Source organism: Falco naumanni, chromosome Z (genome assembly GCF_017639655.2).
Source record: "Falco naumanni isolate bFalNau1 chromosome Z, bFalNau1.pat, whole genome shotgun sequence".
In the NCBI taxonomy this organism is placed as follows: Eukaryota; Metazoa; Chordata; class Aves; order Falconiformes; family Falconidae; genus Falco; species Falco naumanni.
Genome location: NC_054080.1, coordinates 24,011,071 through 24,029,254, shown reverse-complemented (window position 1 = coordinate 24,029,254; position 18,184 = coordinate 24,011,071). Strand labels below are relative to the sequence as shown.

The 18,184-nt window shown below is 41.0% G+C and overlaps 1 protein-coding gene across 3 annotated transcripts in view; it reads right to left on the bottom strand.

Moving 5' to 3' along the window:
- MCC (MCC regulator of WNT signaling pathway) overlaps positions 1 to 18,184 on the bottom strand; it is a 226,333-nt gene that overhangs the window by 199,294 nt on the left and 8,855 nt on the right. For 2 of the 3 annotated variants that reach the window (XM_040580652.1, XM_040580651.1), the window contains exon 2: positions 2,677 to 2,924. The exons of the other annotated variant lie outside the window; for it this stretch is intronic. In XM_040580652.1, coding sequence (XP_040436586.1) covers positions 2,677 to 2,924 — 248 coding nt within the window. The remainder of the gene's footprint in view (positions 1 to 2,676; positions 2,925 to 18,184) is intronic. 3 annotated transcript variants of the gene reach the window in all.

Sequence of the window (18,184 nt, the reverse complement as noted above, 5' to 3'; positions counted from 1 at the left end):
TTAAAAAGAGTGGGGATTGAATTGTATATGTTAAAAATTTTGCATATTCATCTATGGTTATTTTTTGGAAGCACTTAATAAGATTTCTTTGTGGGATACATTTTGAGACTGCAATGCAGACCTTCCTCTGATAAAGCATAGGATGTATCTTTCACCCCTGATTTAATAAAATACACCATAATTATTAGGCTGGTTTGTTTAAGGAAGAAGATTTTATAATCCAACCTGCCAGAAATCCAGTCAGCTAACTGAAACTTTGTACAGCAGTCTGAGGGCAGAAGTATATTTCTGTTTTGCAGGGAAATACAACAGTGGTAGCATTGAGAAAACAGCCAACAGAGCCAGAAGATAATTATATCACCTAGGGAACACACACCATCCTTAATCCAATTAAAAAACAGATTAAGCATGATCTTGGTTTTTAACTATTGTCTGATAGAGCTCCTAAAAGAGATTCATGGGCTAGAAATGCAATGAGCCCAAGGATTATGAAGATTCAGTACAGACAATGATGGGCATAGAAACTGTGGAGTTATTCATCTTGCAATTCAAGAATATATATGGAAGAAGCATAAGCAGAGGCAATATTAACAACAAAATAAGACTATGAAGCAGTAAAAGAAATGAAATGGAGAATAAATAGAGCTACAAAACAGATTTGTTATACTGAGAAGCCAAAATGAAAAGCGAATGAGCATCAGATGATAAGATGGTGAGGGAAAAGTACAGTCAATCTAAAAAGCAAGAGAGTAAGAAATTCACCAAGGATGTAAAGCAGACAAGAAAAGTCTGAGTGCCTGAGATGACCAGCCAAAAATATGTGCAGAATTACTAGAAAACAGAAATACATGCTAAACCCATCCGGTCCTGTCCCCCAAATAAATAAACACAAACACAAAAACAAAGCCCCAAACTAACAGATACCCAGTTTCCACATGCCCAGTTTTACATTCTAGGAGACTGAACACTGAAAAAATAAGACAGGTGTGACTGGCCAGGAAACCCCTACCATGGAAGAAGGCTCAGAGGAGATGGGCCAGGGCAATGTGTCTATGGAGCTCAGGGAATAATGCAGGGTTTTACTGATCACAGCTGTTGCAAAAAAGCTGATTTGATCTCAACACCCAAGTGGACCTGAGGGTGGTCTTTTGCTTTAGATAAACAGCTATCAACAGCTGAGTGAATCAACTGGTGGCGTATTTCTCCCTGAGTTCGTTAAAAGTGTGTGAATGTCTCCCTGAGTCAGTCAGGCCAACGTGGGGGAGGTGTATACATGACTCAGCCCAACATAAAGACTATAAAAACGTAAAAAACTAACAAAAGAATTTATGAGAGCAACGGGTTTGAGCTGGCTTCAACCCACCTATGTCTTCCCGGTGAGATGGGGGACGCCCAGTGTTGTGATGGTGAGCATGTTAACAGACACTGGGAGTCACATTGGTATCATGATTGAACCATGCACTGCAATTGCTATATTCTGCTGTCTGCAACGTATTTGTACTGTGTTTGCAGTATGTTTTGTATCACCCTGCTAAATCAGAAATCCCGTGTAACATACACTCTCTTCAAATAAGTAAATCTAATGGTAAGCATGACACCCTCCACATGTTCAATATCTAAAAGAACCTGGTCAGAGAGAACTGGTCTCTGACAACAGGCCATTTACATGAGGAGCCACAACACAGACAAGCAGACTCTCCAGGAAGACGTATGAAGTATACTCAACTGTAAAAAATACTCCCAACTTAATTCATGACATATGCAAAGAAAGACTATTGGGATGACTAATGGTGTATCTCTTGTTAGAAAAGTATTTAAAAAAAATCTAGGTGTATTATCTAGCCTAAACAAAAGGTCAAGGTGACACAGCTCTAACTAAATACAATCAGAGGTTGATAGCTGCCTTCTGATGGATGTAGGTCAGTTCCAGATCATGGGCCAGCCCTCCTGTTTAGCTAGCTTGCAGCTGCTGTAGGGAGCTAGAGCACTGACAACACCCACAGCTTTTTACACAGTACCTTGAATTTTTGGAATTTTGACCACAGAAGCTGTGTCCTCTGGTCTCTTGCAGCTGTTACAGGGTGAAAGGAGGCATTTTGTAGGTGTTAACATTTCTGGTTTAATGCTGATTGACCCTAGTGCTATCAAGGACTAGACTCAATGACACAGACAATCCCTTCCTACATCCAATGTTCCAGATGGCATAGCAAGGTTTTTTCCTTTTTTCATCACCCCGGGTAGAGGGCAAAAGGCAAGGGTAATTTTTGTATTCTCTAAATCACAAGACACTTCCAGCACTCAGATCTCCAACTAAGTGGAATGATTTTTAAAGCATCCAAGAAACATCCACATTCCTACAGTTCTCTCCTCATGTTTAGTATTTCTACCTACCTACCTGTCTGGGGTTCACAGACAAAGAGTTCACTGGATCCTCAGTTACCACCCAAGCTCCGCAGCTCTAGTGCTTTCAAGAAAGGTCGTTGTCTTGTGCAACTATGTTTTTTAGAAGAGGCTGTCCTGCACACATTCTGGTCTACGTAACAATGACCAGACTCCACCCATTACAACAGCACTCTAATCAGAGGAAATCCTGATGCCAGTAAAATTGGTAACAAAACCTGTGGAGTTTATCTTTTGTTAAATTACACCAACAGGACATTTAAAAGTCATACCTACCTAAACTGTTATTGCTGCTAGTTGGCCAGGAAGCTATCCTATCCCTTAACTTTTTCTTTTTACAAGAGTCATCCGATTTCACAGAAAGCTCCACTTCTTCCTTCCTGATTTCTCGCACCAGTTCCATGCGGCACTGACTAAAATCCTGGAAGGAAATTTTTCCATTTTCATCTGCTCCCAGCTGGTGCATGATCTCTGCGACAGACTCCTCCATATTCAGCTGGCGGCACATCATCAGCAAGTCATTCCTAAGGATATTTTTAGATGGAAAATAGGGGCAGGGGAAGGATAGAAGTGGAAGAAAGATTGGAGAAGTGGGAAAAGAGAAGAAAAAAAAACAATTTTAGAAGAAAAGGAATACTAACTCTGTCTAATCTGGAAATGCATTAATGCACACATTTAAAACCAATAAGCCAACTACTGTTTTTGTTAATCCAACAAAAGCACTATGAGACTGGCAAGAAATTACAACACAGAAAAATGATGGCAAAGAAGGGAACATTTCTCTTAAAGTGCTAACCTCTATTTTCATGGTATTATTAACACTTCTACTAGCAGCAATAGAGACAATGGAGAGCTGAATCCTGCTGTTGATTTTCACAGTATCTTCTGAAAAGGTGACATAATAGGAATTTAAATAATTACCTTCTGACTAGATCAAGGGCTAACTACATTTCTATTTTACTCAGGACAGGCGAAGGAAATTTCTTTTGCCACAACAGTGGTAAGCTAAGGAGGAAAAACATAACAAGGACAAAGAAAACAGCAGAAAAGAGAAATGCTATTTTGATTAATTGGCTTCAAGCCTGTCTCCAAACATTCTGACTACAAAACCCTCTGAAGAAGCTTGCTTGGTCCAATTGCTCTTAGGAAAAACGTGTGCATATAACCATAAACATACTATCCAGGCAAAAAAAAAAAAACCAACAACCACAAACCAGCAACACTATGACCACTGCCATTTTCTTTTTACGTGAAGACAAGAACCTCAAGAACACACCTTAGGCTTAATTTGGGGTATAACATTAGTCTCAGGAGAAAATATTCTGAGGGGTTTGTTCCCCACCACTCTGACTTCTTTAAGTTATTAAAACTTTTTTTTTATTTTATTAAAACTCTTTAAGTTATTAGAAGAGTAAGTATTTTGAAAGAATTCTCAACAGTAGCAGCTGATACAAAAAAATAAATAAATCATTAACCAGAAGTTGATAAAGACAGGTTGAATAACCATTAACAAGTTCAGTCAGGGAACAACAGGAAAGAAGGTATTGGATGTTAACTGGATACGAATGTAAGCGGACTATTAGACAAACACCTGATATTCGCCAACAGTGGCAGATGCGCAACCCAGTGAAATTCCTGTCACTTGTTTCATCAGAGACTAAATCAACCTCCCGAAAAAGGGAGGGGTTTTTTTTTTGAGGATATTATCATACTGTCTTTTTCCAAAATGTAAATCATTAAAAGACCCACTGCTGTTCTCAGGCAAACACAACTCTGCAACTTAAACCCAAACCAAATAATCTTCCTGAGCATACAGAGAAAGCACCTCTGCTCCCTTCCAGATGCTCATAGTCTTCATAAACAGCAGGAGACAAAGTTGATAGACTCAGGCCTGCCTCATTCTGCTGCTACTCAGAGAAACTCAACCACCAAAGAAAAGGGAGAGCCAAAACACCTTCTTTCATCTTATTCCTCTTCCACCGACGCTATCTCACTTTAGAGAGGAAGAGGCACGGGGAGAGAGGAGGAAATAAAATCTTGAAACAACTTCTCCAGCCACTGAAGGATGACAGATACATACTTGTCAAATGGCAACTAACATAATCTAAATAAAATGCGGGTAACCCAATTCAGTCAGATCTGAAGCAACAGCTATTCCACATTATCAAGATCTTTTTGTTGCCCCCTTCTCTCTGATTTCAAAGTTTAAAAAAAATCACCACTGCCTTGCTACTCTCACATTTACTATTTCTTTCCTGACATCCTTTCCTTAAATACTTTTCGAGTTGGATTGCATAATAGTACCACATTGATTCACACCACAGATAGCATGAATAAGTCATGGCTTCTTTTAAGTGTTGCTTATTTTTATGTACAAAACCTTTCTGTAAGAGGAAGGTAAAGGAAATGTGTAATGATATTACTATTATGTGAATCATTAGTATTATTATTTCATTACTAATATCTGAACATCATTCAGGTTTCTATGAAAACATAGTATGGTGAAATATCCAAAGTTCTTGGATGAAGAGTTTTCACTAAGGTAATTTATTATCACAGTCCAGGCCCATCTGTTCTACAGAAATTGTCCAGTGGGTGGAGCTTTATGTCTGTTCCATGCAGGCATCCAGAGCTGCCCAACATAATTCTTGGCAGAGATGTTTACAGTAAAACGGGAGTGTAATAATAATAAATCATGATGATGATGATAATAATAATAATAAAAACATTATGAACATGTACTTTATAAAAAAATATTAAAATCTCCACTTATGACAAGAAATAACTTTATTACAAGAGAATTAAATTACATTACATAGGTCAAAAGTAAGAGATTGATACTTTAATTTTAATTAGTTAAAACTTTGGTCAGAGTTTTGCTTTTAGCTTTGAATATGATCAATGAATAAATAAGTAAATAAATAATCTTAGCATGGCTCAGTTCCCAGTTTTTAAAAAATTACAAAAACAATACAGACCAATCTCACAAGGGCGATCCAAAGAAAACTAAGAATGACAAAGCATTCCAATTTTTACAAGGGCAATGACAGACACAATTAAGAAACGCCTAGATGTGTTCTCTTATAACAGATCAGATACAGCATCGCAGACTGAGGCACTCCCCAGAGGACAGCTAATTTTGAAATAAGTATCAGGAGAAGCAGTGTACAGTGACTGCCAGGGGCTTCCAAGACAAGGGTCTGTTGCCCTAGCCTCAGAAGAGCCACACTGGGGCAGGAGGAGACTGCGGCACTGGCAGCAGGCTTACACAGCCCTCTAGGTAACAACCATACCCTTCATCTCAACACAGCCCACCAAGGACATCTCCAAGGGGATCCTGACAGCTGAACTTTATCTCCTGTTAGGCAAATACAAACTGAGTATCATTTGTAGCATCTACAGCTTGAGGACATTGCCTGAAGCAATTTACAGACGCGTGAGAAAGAAAAGATGTAACGAATTACAAAAAACCAATAAATTAGAGACTACTCTGTAGTCTCTTGCTGTAACCAAGGATTACAAGCACTACTGAAACCAGATTTCACTTACTTGGAGTGCATCATGCAATCTGAAACAACAAGCATTTTCCTAATCTCCATCTACAAACATTATCAAAAGGATTTTTATTTTTAAGTAAAGAAGAATATTTCTGTTCCAAATTCTACAAACATTTTTCATGTAGAATTGCAGGAGTTTCTGTGTAAATATCTACAGGTTGTAATTGGAACTTCTAGTCACTTTAAAAGAAAATTGTCTCAAAAGCATTCTGAAATGTAATAAAGATAAAATATTCGGGAACATAGAATTCTACAACCAGTGATTATGACACCAGAGTGTTCGGTTCCACTGCAGGTATGTCCCTGCTGATTAATAACAAAAACAAAGAACCTTTTTTTTAAAAGAAAATAACTTCATAAAATAATCCAGCCACCTACTCTGATTCAACTTTTAAAATCAAGGTAACTATAGAAGTATTTCCTAAGACATCAGTTCAATACAGAGGAAAGCTTATCTTTGGCAGACAGATGTACATAATTCCAGTACATCTGCTTTTAAACCCAAATGTTCTCTATTCTTTGGGTATTGCGACATCTTCCTACTAACTACTACAAAATCTAGGTCTTCTTTTTTGGTGACAAACACACAGAAGACAGTTGGGAACAGGAAGTCTCTATGTTGGAGAACCCACTCCACACATGTAAACATATCTCAAATGAATTCTCACCTGTATATCAAAGGTAGGAATTTTTCAAAGCCCAAAGAGCTGGGCATTTAAAAGTATTTCCAGAGCATTCGAGTAGCAACTAACACGTAACATGAACACCTGCCATTCTGTTACAGAACTGTTTTATTGAACACTGTTTTATGACACATCAGTCTTGCTTACCTTAAGTGATAAGCACTGGAAAAAAAACCCAAAAAACTAGAAGACACGGAATAGATAGAGTTTTGAAAAAAACTGACAGGATTAGAGTAGATACGAGTTAGAGGAGTACTTAGGTTTATGAACACTGTAATTTGTAATATTTTAAAATATTTAGAACATTTTTAGCCTTGGTAATACTTAATTTCCATTTCTGTGGTCCATTTTCTCTTCAGTAACTCTCCTGGGTTTTGCCCAAGGTACCTAACTGGAAATCAGAATCTAGACAGTCAGCTTTGTTACTTCAACTGTGGTTAAAGTGTAGCTCTTCAGACAACAAGGGAACCAACACATAAACTACAAACAAAATGTAAACTGTAATAGTTCCCATAAAAAAAAAAAAACAAAAACAAACAACATGGACTTTCCAATTCCATAGTATCACTTTCTATTAACAGTCTCAATGGACCATATGCCAAACGTAAAAAACTCAACATAAACGTACATACTAACTGACATCAGTGCAAGAATACAGCCCCTAAAAAATTTTTCATCCCACAAATCAGAAACATATTTTGGATTCAGCAAGCTTGCTACATAATATTAAAACCTTTCTCCAAAATAAATCGTCTGGAGTATTTTTAGACAAAGGAGCCCAACACTAGGAGAAAAGAACCCCTACTCAAGTAGAATCTTTTAATTTAACCTTGAATTAATTCAATTTTCATTGGAAAAACATACTCAAAAAAAAAAAAGGTACCATTGAACAAATTTTATGGACATGTTAACTATCAGATCAATGGTACCTAAGTTTTGAAAACCACCAGAAAGCAAGCTAAGAAACCTATAAAACTGAATTCCTGCCATCACAAGAAACTTCTTTTAACAGAAAAACATCAGGTTATTCTGTCACAATATGTTCTAATTATTTAATCATCACCTACTGCACCAATCCTTCAAGAATTGTTACACATTCCATCTTCTTAACTAACACAGTTTAAAAACACAGGATTTCTCTAACATTAAGAAATGACCCTAACTTCATATAAATTTGAAACATTCAAATCTTCTCCCTCAAGAGAACTTAAATACAAAAATACAGTCATACATACTGCATGCTATAATAATATTGGGCAATTAAACATATATATTAAGCGTACATGTGCATATCCTAAAAACTACAACACAAAAGCATTCAGGGGTTGGCAGGGGTTGGGTTTTTTTGTTTGGTTGTTTTTTTTTTAATTGTGGGTTTTTTCTTTGTGGTTTTTTTTTTTTGTTGTTTTTTGTTTTTTTTGTGGAAAATCAAACTTAAAAGGAATGAAACTTTTGTTAGATGCCCAAACAGGATCAGTAACATAGTCTTTTTTTTTTTTTTTTCTAGAACAGCATATATCCTGTTGTACTGACTTTCACCTTGCTCCAATTATTGCTTTGGTAAGCTTGAGGAACTACCTAGGAAAGCATACATGCACACTGCACAATACCTGCAAGGGATTCACTCTGAGACTGAACAGAACCAGTGGCGTAATTTTCCTGTTCTTTTCCCATCTTATATTCTAGTAAATTTATAAAGGATAGCTAGTATAGATGGTTCTACAGCCACTATGTAACACCAAAAGCAACCATATATTTTTGAATTTAATTTTTCAGCTACTAAAAAGGTGGGGTCATTTTGCCAGGAAACATTTAAACGTCACTTATGCAACTTGCGGTCTAGGTCAAATACCTTTGAAGAAGAAAAGTCAAAATTAAAGATGCACCCAGGTTCCCTAGAGGGAAGTAGGGTCAAACAAACTGTAAAAAAACCCTGTTCCACGCAGTTGCGTTGAGTCACCTCTAGACCAACACTGTAGATAAAGAGTGACCTATTTGAAACATTAATTTAAAAAGGACTAACCTGGAGATGCCTATCTAACGGAGCATTCTGTAGCATCCCAGGAAACAAAGCAAAGAAGTTGCAAATACAAAATACATACTGGACTCACTGGAGCTAGATCACTTTTATCCTTCTTCCCTAGTGTAGTCACCAAGCTCCAGGTGCCAGACAATTACTCGGCCGCTGTGTTTCTGGGCCCCATGCAGCTCTGCTCACCCATCTGCTCTGACTCTCACAGTAAGCCAAGCCCCTGACTGCTTAAATCACAGAATTACACCAGCTCCCTAGCTTTGACTTTTCTATGAGCCACGCAAGCAAACAATCCTGGCAACGATCTTGGAATTGTCTTTTTCCGCAAACAACTCACATTCACTATTCATACTAAAAGAGTACTTTCCTAAAATACCTTATTCTGCTTTCTTGTTAAGAAGCTGTGGGCCCGTGCAAAAGAAAAAGAGAAACTCGGTCTGAATGAAGGCTGCCATGTCACAGAAGATGCTAACAGAACTCCCTCCCTCCAGCTGAGCATTCTCCAGACTTCTATGTCTGGGTTTCAACTACACGACCGCTGCAGGTTTCAGTTGGTGTCACTGCCTTCATGCAGCTTCAAGACAAAGCAAGTAAGACCAAGATTTCCACATAACTTAAGCACAACCACCCCTGGGAATCTCACCATGTGGGATTTGATCTAGGGACAACAGCCTAAATTCATAAGATACACACTGTAGAAGAATTCTGAAGCTGCTCTCAGCTGCGACAGCCCATAGCAGCGGGATGCAACCAAACCAAAACCATACTTTTTGCCTCTATTTCTTCACCAGTCTTCGATTTAGACCCAGGTCAAATAAAATCCTGCAAGAAGTACCTCACCTCTGCCAAGCCGGGATTTCCTGCAAATCACCAGTATTTTCTGCCCTGCCAGTCTACTTCCCTCCAGATAAGAAGTAGCTTTCTACTCTGAAAATCCATCCTTCTGGTCCTCTTTCGTGCCTACCATGGCAGGCTTCCAGAAGTGGTCTGTCTCCAGCTTCCTTTGCTCTGTTTTCTACTGCATACGAACAAGCAAAAATCTGGGATACAGTAGGTCAGCTTGCTGCTGTCAAAAATGACAATCCCACTCTCCCACCTGTCTCCCCACATTGCCCTCCACCAGGGCTATCTCAGCAGGCACTTAAGCAGCACAAACCTGATCAATAATAAAGGCAACAGGTTTTGTTTACTTAGCTCTGCACACCAGTTCACTATAAAGGAAGATAAGCCAGCACCAGGCCAGTGACAGCACCATTCCTTTCAGAGGCAAACTACCCTCTGGTTTACCTCTGCTCATGTTTGTCACTTTCTACAACTCACTGTCCTACGACGACAGGCACTCACCTCTTCACCTTGGTGACACAAGACCTATGGCAACTCTCATACACGTGGAGACCTTCAAATGACAGAGAAATTCCATTGCACTGACCAGCAGCCTAACCTCACATGAATTCATCCATAAGCAAACCTTATACAAAAAGCTGTCCTCCAGCTCACTTGGTTTTTTACCCACCAATGAAAAAACCTTCAGGTAAAAGCTTATCATCTCATTCTTAGAACTTGAAGTAAGTACAACAGCTGATATACTGTAGCATCACACAAAGACTACAAGGACCAATACTTCATGTAAAGACTTGGGAGGAAAGTTGATAAAAAGGCCAACAACAACTGCAAAACAAAGTACAGGTAGGTTTCCACTGAACTTAATCTTCAGTCAGAACTTCCAGAAGGCTCAAAGTCTAGAGGATAACCTCTATCAGAATTTTATATGGGAAAAGAAATTACTAGATAACATGCCTTAAGCATCACACGAAGTAGGTTGTACAAAATGCTTTTCTCAGTATGTACCAACAGGGGTAACTCACTACGATTCCAAACCCATCTGATACACCCAGAATGCATTACCAATAGAGCATACATATTACAGAAGCCCTCTAATACAGTGTAATACAACACTATGATCTTTGGCAACCAAAGCATCTCAGGGTAAGCACCCAAATATACAGATCACTTTTGAAGGTTACCAGACTAGAAGACTATGTCTACTGCTCAGTCTGTAAAACATGATTAAAATAACCTGCATGTGGTGCTGGAGGGAGAATTTATGTAGTTTTGCATTCCACCTAAGGCCTGATAGACATTTTGTCTTTACAGTCAAAAACTGAACTGAAAAACAGTTCAGGAAAGTTCACTAACAGAGCAATCTGGCAGACTAGGAAAGGAGAAAAATCATAGAATCATATAATGGTTTGGGTTGGAAGGGACCTCAAAGATCATTAGTTCTAACACCTCTGCCATGGGCAGGGACACCTCCCACTAGCCCAGGTTGCCACATCCAGCCTGGACTTAAACACTTCCAGGGATGGGGCATCCACAACTGCTTCGGGAAACCTGTTCCAGTGCCTCAACACTCATAGTGAAGAATTGCTTCCCTACATCTAATCTAAATCTACCCTCTTTCAGTTTAAAGCCATTACCCCTTGTCCTGTCGCTACATGCCCTTGTAAATAGTCCCTCTCCCGCTAGCTTCCAGAAATAGAAATGGCCACACAAAACTTCTGATCCTTTAATCCGTTTAAACTGAGAAACATAAAATTTCATTACCTTTATCACAACCTCAACCGTTACCAATTTCCACAGACCATTTCACACACAAGTACTTTAATAGGCATTGTTTGATTCTCTGATTCCCTTAATCGTTACAAATTTTGATGGTTTAATGACACAAGAAGCTATTACTGTCTCAGGTGTGGATCATCCTGATAGAATCACTCAGCATTTCCACGTTATGTTTTAAAGGAAGAGGTAAAGCAAGACCAAAATTACAGCTTTTGAATTAATCACAGAATCATAGAATCATTTAGGCTAGAAAAGACCTCTGAGATCACCACATCCAACCATTAATCCAGGACTGCCAAGTCCATCACTAAACCATGTCCCTAAATGCAACAACTATAATTTTTTTAAACACCTCCAGAGATGTTGATTCCACTACCTTCCTGGGCAGCCTGTTCCCATGCTTCACTACCCTTTCAGTGAAGAAGAAATTTTTCCCAACACCCAATCTAAACCTCCCCCGGCATAACTTGAGGCCATTTCCTCTTGTCCTGTCACTTGTTATCTGGGAAAAGAGACCGACCCCCACCTGCCTACAGCCTCCTGTCAGGGAGCTGCAGAGAGCAATAAGGTCCCACCTTGAGTCTCCTTCTCTCCAGACTAAACCCCCCAGTCCCCTCAGCCGCTCCTCATCAGACCTGTGCCCCAGCCCCTTCCCCAGCCCCGCTGCCCGTCTCTGGACACGCTCCAGCCCCTCAATGTCCCCCTTGCAGAGAGGGGCCCAGACCTGAACACAGGGTTCGAGGGGCGGCCTCAGCAGTGCCCAGTGCAGGGGGACGGTCACTGCCCTGGTCCTGCTGGCCACACTGTGTCTGATACAGGCCAGGGTGCTGCTGGCCGCCTTGGCCACCTGGGCACACTGCTGGCTCATGTTCAGCTGGCCGCCAACTCAGGCCATCCTTCCAATTTCAATGTGATACATTATTTTATTTGTAAAACAAACTATTGATATGTAATGATCTTTAAGTATGGCTTGAAACAAAACCCAACCCCAATTCCCTCACTCACTCTGTTTCCCTGGCTTGCCTACAGGTGTCAGAAAACAACATCAAAGCCTTAATAACGAGAAGACAGCATCTATTGTTTCACTTCCACCACTAACTGTTCTTACTAGAGTTGAGAAAGATCAAATGGGTTTAACACAACTTTTTCTTAACAAGTCCATATTCAGCCAGTTATAGGCTGTCTCGAACTGATTTAAATCTCATTGTAATTTTAAAGAAAAGAAGTATATTTTATCTTTCCCCATTTTCTGTTACTTCTGTCCTTTGGAAGATCTCAGGGAAAAACCTGCAAAATAGTTCTGAGGATGACTTTAAGAATCTTAGATTCAGACTTTCAAGTACAACTAACTGAAACAAATCCAAGGACTCTGTAACTTCTTTCTTCCCCCTTCCTTCCAAGTTATTTGTTAGCAGTCCTCTTCGCAGGAACCATCTCATTATATTTCATGTTTTCAGTGTCAGAAATTAAAAAAAGAGAAAACACCCCGTATGTCTCCGCATCCGCCATCAACAGCTCGCTGGCTCCCTCTCTTGGCTACCCTTTTCCTGATTTTCCTGTTACTTTTTCCATACTCGGAGATAATTTTTGTCACATTTGAAACTCCTTGCTAGTTTCACTTTCTGCCTTGCATGTTCCAATCACTGTTCTATCAGTCCACAATTAACTTGCAAGCTGACTCAGTTCCATTACACTGAGCAGCAGCAGGAAAAAGACAGGGTTAACAGTCAACCAGCCACAAAACTCTTCATGCTTTATTCATAATTCAACCAGCTAAGCTTTTACTTCACAGTTCTGTCCTGGCCTGGCTACCTCTCACAGTATTACTCCAGGCACGTAGCCCACACCACCACCCCTTCTTCCAGGAAAGCAGGGGTAAGGTTCCTTTGACAGTCAATATTTTCCACTCTGGGGTGTGGGTGTCTCCCTCCCACTTCATACTAGGTATGTGCAAGACTGCCAGTCTGCTGCGGGAAGTTCCCGAATGGAAATGTGTGTTTTATAGATGGCAAAAAAATGTACTTTCTACTGAACAGAAATAACTCAGATAGTACACTCTGAACATCCATGTCAAACTGTTAATATAAAATGCATCTCGTGACCTGTGAGAACAGCGTGTCCATTTTTCGCTAAAGCTGTCACCTCTGGAGACAGAACTGTTGCAGGCAAACAAAGGTCCATTTATCAACAGAGAAGCAGAACATGTCAATACAATCTCTGCCATTCTGTGATTTCCTTTGTGCTGTGTACTAGTCTCAAATTTTACTAAAACACAGTATCAATCCAACCTACAGACTCAACCACACAATAGGAACTACCAGGAGCACGGTTTTTGTTCAGAGGTAGCCTGGCCTTTGTTACTGTTGTGGTCTGAGGGAGTGTGATATAGCCAACCTGCCGGGGCTCCCCATAGTTACATTTTACACATCACCCTCCAAACCAAAGACGCTTTAACTGCTTCGCTTGCTTAATTGCAGCGCATGTTTCACATCCATGGATAACGTGTGCAATAATGTCCATGGTCAAGTCCACCCCTCAATCCCACGCCCATCTGTTGCATCTCTTCCTTGATGGCCTGAAGTGTCATGGGCCCACCGAGCTAGAAATAATTCACCTTTATGTTGCCAGTCCAAATCTACCTGAGCCACTTGAGTCGTGGATGCCTGATCTACCTGCTGGTCGTTTAGATGTTCTTCAGTGGCCCAACTCTTTGGTATGTGAGCAGCTGCATGATTTACTTTTACAAGCAAGTTCTCCACCCAGGCAGCGGTATCTTGCCACAATGTGGCAGCCCAGATGGGTTTACCTCTGCGCTGCCAGCTGCTCTGCTTCTATTGCCGTCACCACCCCCACAGGGCATTTGCCACCATCCTTCTCCTTCTGCAGGTTCTGTGACTTGTCATAGGGTCTCCATACGGCCACCTTCCACCTCTGATGATTTCCTACAATATGGCGGGTCCCATCAGCAGACAAGGCATATTGCTTCTCATGTTCCGGCAGTTTATTATACAGTGGGGCTTCTTCAGCACGTGACACCTCTTCTTCTGGTGACGTCCTGAAATCTTTACCTTCTGGCAGGCATAATCACTTCCCAGATTCCTGGATGACTGGGATTTCCTGTTTGAGCTCGTTGTGTAATTGGCATGATCCACTTACTCCATGTAGCATCAGTTGTGTGATGTGTAGAGGAAACCCTCCCTTGAAACACCCAGCCCAGCACCAGCAAGCCGGGAGCCAGGAGGAGCTGTGCTTCAGTACCAGTCACTTCCAAAGCAGCTCAGAACCCCTTCATAAGCTTCCAGGAACTGTTTTTCAGTTGGAGCAGAGCGGGCCTCGGATCCCTATATCCCCGACTCCGAAAGCCCCGGGGTCGACCTCGAGTCTGCCCTGGTGCTTTGTGCCAGAGGCTCCAGGCAGGGCCGTTCTCCCTGGCTGCGGTGTAGAGCACATCCTTTACATCTTTCCCAATCCAAACTGGCCCAAGAGCTACTGCTTGAACTATCTCCCATTTAATTAGTTCAAAGGCTTGTCGTTGCTCAGGGCCCCATTTCAAATCATTCTTCTTCAGTGTCACATGATAAGGAGGGCTTACAATCAGACTGTGCATTCTCCAAAAGTCCATAAACCTAAGAAAGTTTGTGTTTCTTTCTTGGTTGGCGGAGACACAGCTTCTATTTGTTTATCGCATCTCCTGGGATCTGACACTACCCATCGTGTCATTTTATTCCCAAAACCTGGATCTCCTGTGTGGGTGCCTTGACCTTGTTTTATGGCAAAACCAGCTTTCAGAAGGACTTGGATTATTTTCTCCCCTTTCTCAAAACTTCTTCTGCTGCATTGCCCCATATGATGATGTCATCAATGTACTGCAGGTGTTCTGGAGCCTCACCCTTCTCCAGTGCAGCCTGAAGCAGTCCATGGCAGGCAGATGGTAGGTTGTGTTTCCACCCCTGGGACAGTCGACTCCAGATATCCTCTCCTGAAGTAATCTATGCCAAGGATGCATGGATCCTCTGGGCCAGTCACAATAGGATGATTTTGCTACTCATTCACAGTCAAGCTTATTTCAGTCTCCAATACAGTTATCTGTTGAGATCCTTGTCACTCCAGAAACACTAACAGGTTATGCCCCCTCATAGGCTGATTTTATTAAGAGTACACTGTGCAACAGTATCTACTAGAGCTTTATGTTCCTGTGGATCTGATGTGCCAGGCCATTGGATCCACGCAGTAAATCCAGTTGTCCCTGTCCTCCCCCTGGCTGGAGACAGTGCCCTCCTAATGTCGCTCATAGGATTCTCCACCAGGGCAGCCAGTGGTACGAAGCAGATGTAGTGTGGAGCAGTTCTGCTCACTTACGTCTTATCAGAATGGATTAGAATTCCATTTTGTAGGATTGAGAGTAAAGTTGGGAAAACTATCCTCTGGAAACTGAAGCATCAGCCTTCCTAGAAGACTCCCTATTTGTGATCATTTTTCCTTGTAATGCACACCCCTGTGCCTCCAGGATTGAGGTAGGTTTTCCATCCCACCTCCTCATGTCCCCCCTATGGTCCTGCAGGTAAAACCGCAGGGTACCCTGTGGTGTGTATATTCTATACTCTCCCTCCCAAACTGAAGGGTGTCTACGGTTGATAGCTGAGATGTGGGTCTGTCTAGGTGGAGAGTGGGATATATCCTCATCGAGTGGCTGGACCAGCCTCTCCACAGCTGAGACAATGGAGGCAGAGACACTATCTTCATAGTCCTGGAGACAGTGAACCACTTCATTCACCACTGGTGGCGCATTGTCTCTCCATCCCAATACTGCCTGAGTTGGCACACGATGATGGTGCACTCCATACAAACTTCTGCCACATGGGTTGTGGGCATATGACTTTGTCAGGATCTATAGGTGACTGTGCATCATCCTGGTCATAACAAGTCATCTCTTTCATGGCTAATACTCTGAGTTACTGGACACCTTTCTTATTGCAGTCCACCTGCTTGGGCGACACATAACATCCTCCTGGAAGGGATGGATACCTTTCCTTAACACTTGACAGGAGTCACCTCCAGAAGCTGAGGACTCACATTCCTTTTCCAATTGCCTTGTCAATGGCCCCTTCTTTAGAAAGTGATCCCAGGTGCTCGTTTTCCCTACCTTCTAGTTCTGAACTATTAGCCCCATTATCCCAGTACTGAAGCCACCAGGTGACATGCTCACCTGGCTGATGGGCATAGTCTTTCCACATATCCTGCAGTTTATCTAGTGACAGGGATCAAGAGGTTACTTTTTGTTCAGCTTCTTCATTCTGATCCTGTAATGGCCCTGCTTCATCCTCCTTTACTAAAAAAGCTGGTTTCCATTTCCATTTCTTCTTCTGTATAGAGGCAACTGATACTGACATGGGTTGGTATAGGCAAGGCCTAAACACTGAAAAGCTCTTCACTTAGTATAAATATCACCTAGCAATAACTAAAAGCATCAGTGTGTTATCAGCACTGTTCTCACAGCAAGTCCAAAACACAGCACTGCACCAGCTACTAAGAAGAAAATTAACTCTATCACAGATAAAACCAGGACAGTTACCTAACTTACCCTTAAAAATGACATAAGGGATTTCATTGAGTAACTGCTAATACTATATAAGTACTGTTTTGTTCTATTAAATGTAAGAAAACACTGTTGCAGAAAAACTCTCAAAAGAAAGGAGACATTAAATGTGCTGATTGTGATTAATCATTATAGCTATGTTAATTAACATACAAGGTCACGCATACAAACAGTCACTATGCTAGGATGAATTCCAGGTATGTGTTGTTTATTCTAAAAGATGTATGTGAACATTCACAGAAAAAATACGGTGGATTTGAAAGGCCCTGTATCCACATCTTAACTTTTTCTCCAAATGCCATTTGAAGCCTATCCTTTGGACAACACATAATTAGGCACAACACTAGTCTTGTTGATCTCTTTCATTCACCAGCTGAGATACCCAGGGTCTAAACAAAACCTCTGCTGTGGTTTTATACCTCCTAAAACAACACCATTTTTATGGTCATGAATTAACTTCTAGAGACATTTCTTAGTTCAGAGCATTTGGGGTGAATTGTGTTCAAAAATCAAGCAGACATAACCAGAAGGGACCACAACTAAACCCCAAGCTTGAGTTACTTACTCCATCTTGTGCCAACACTAAAAGTCACAGTCATGTAACAAACCAGAACCATAAGCCGACCGTGCTACAAAGAATTTTTTCTTATTGAGCTGCTTTTCAACCAAGGCAGCTCTTTGGTTGAACAAATTCTAGCGTAGAGTGAAACTTCAGGACTGCACAAGGTGGAACAATTCATTCAGCTGTATAGGCTGACTTCAAAAAAACATGAAACCTCCACTTAGCTTTTCCAGTTCATTTCATAAGCAGTGCAGGCACCTAGCTTAGGGCTGTATATTTGCCAGAAAAGCCAGGTGCCTGAGCATCTTGTGAGGCTCCTTGCTCCCCATCAAAACGTGCATGACCTGTTGCTTGAACCAATTTCAGACACTAACTACTCTAACCCAGCAAACTAAGGCAAAGAAGGGTTTTTAAATTGTTTTAGAATCCATTCACAATGGCCAGCAAAATGCATGCACGTGGCATCCTCAAACCAGACAAATAATGGGAGACAAAGAGTTAACCACTCACTGCCAAAATTCTTCTTTCATCCAAGTGCCTCCCAAAACAGTCAACCCATCCATTAATTTCAAACTATGGGTTTGAAAGAAAAGTTGTTCCTTAGAAATGTGAGCTAACCAATGTGGTCAAGAAGGATGCTAACTCCTTTGTCTGCCATAAGCAGAAGAAGATGCAATCCCACATCAATGAGACAACTTCAAACATTTACTGTAATCCCAGTCATACTGCTAGAAC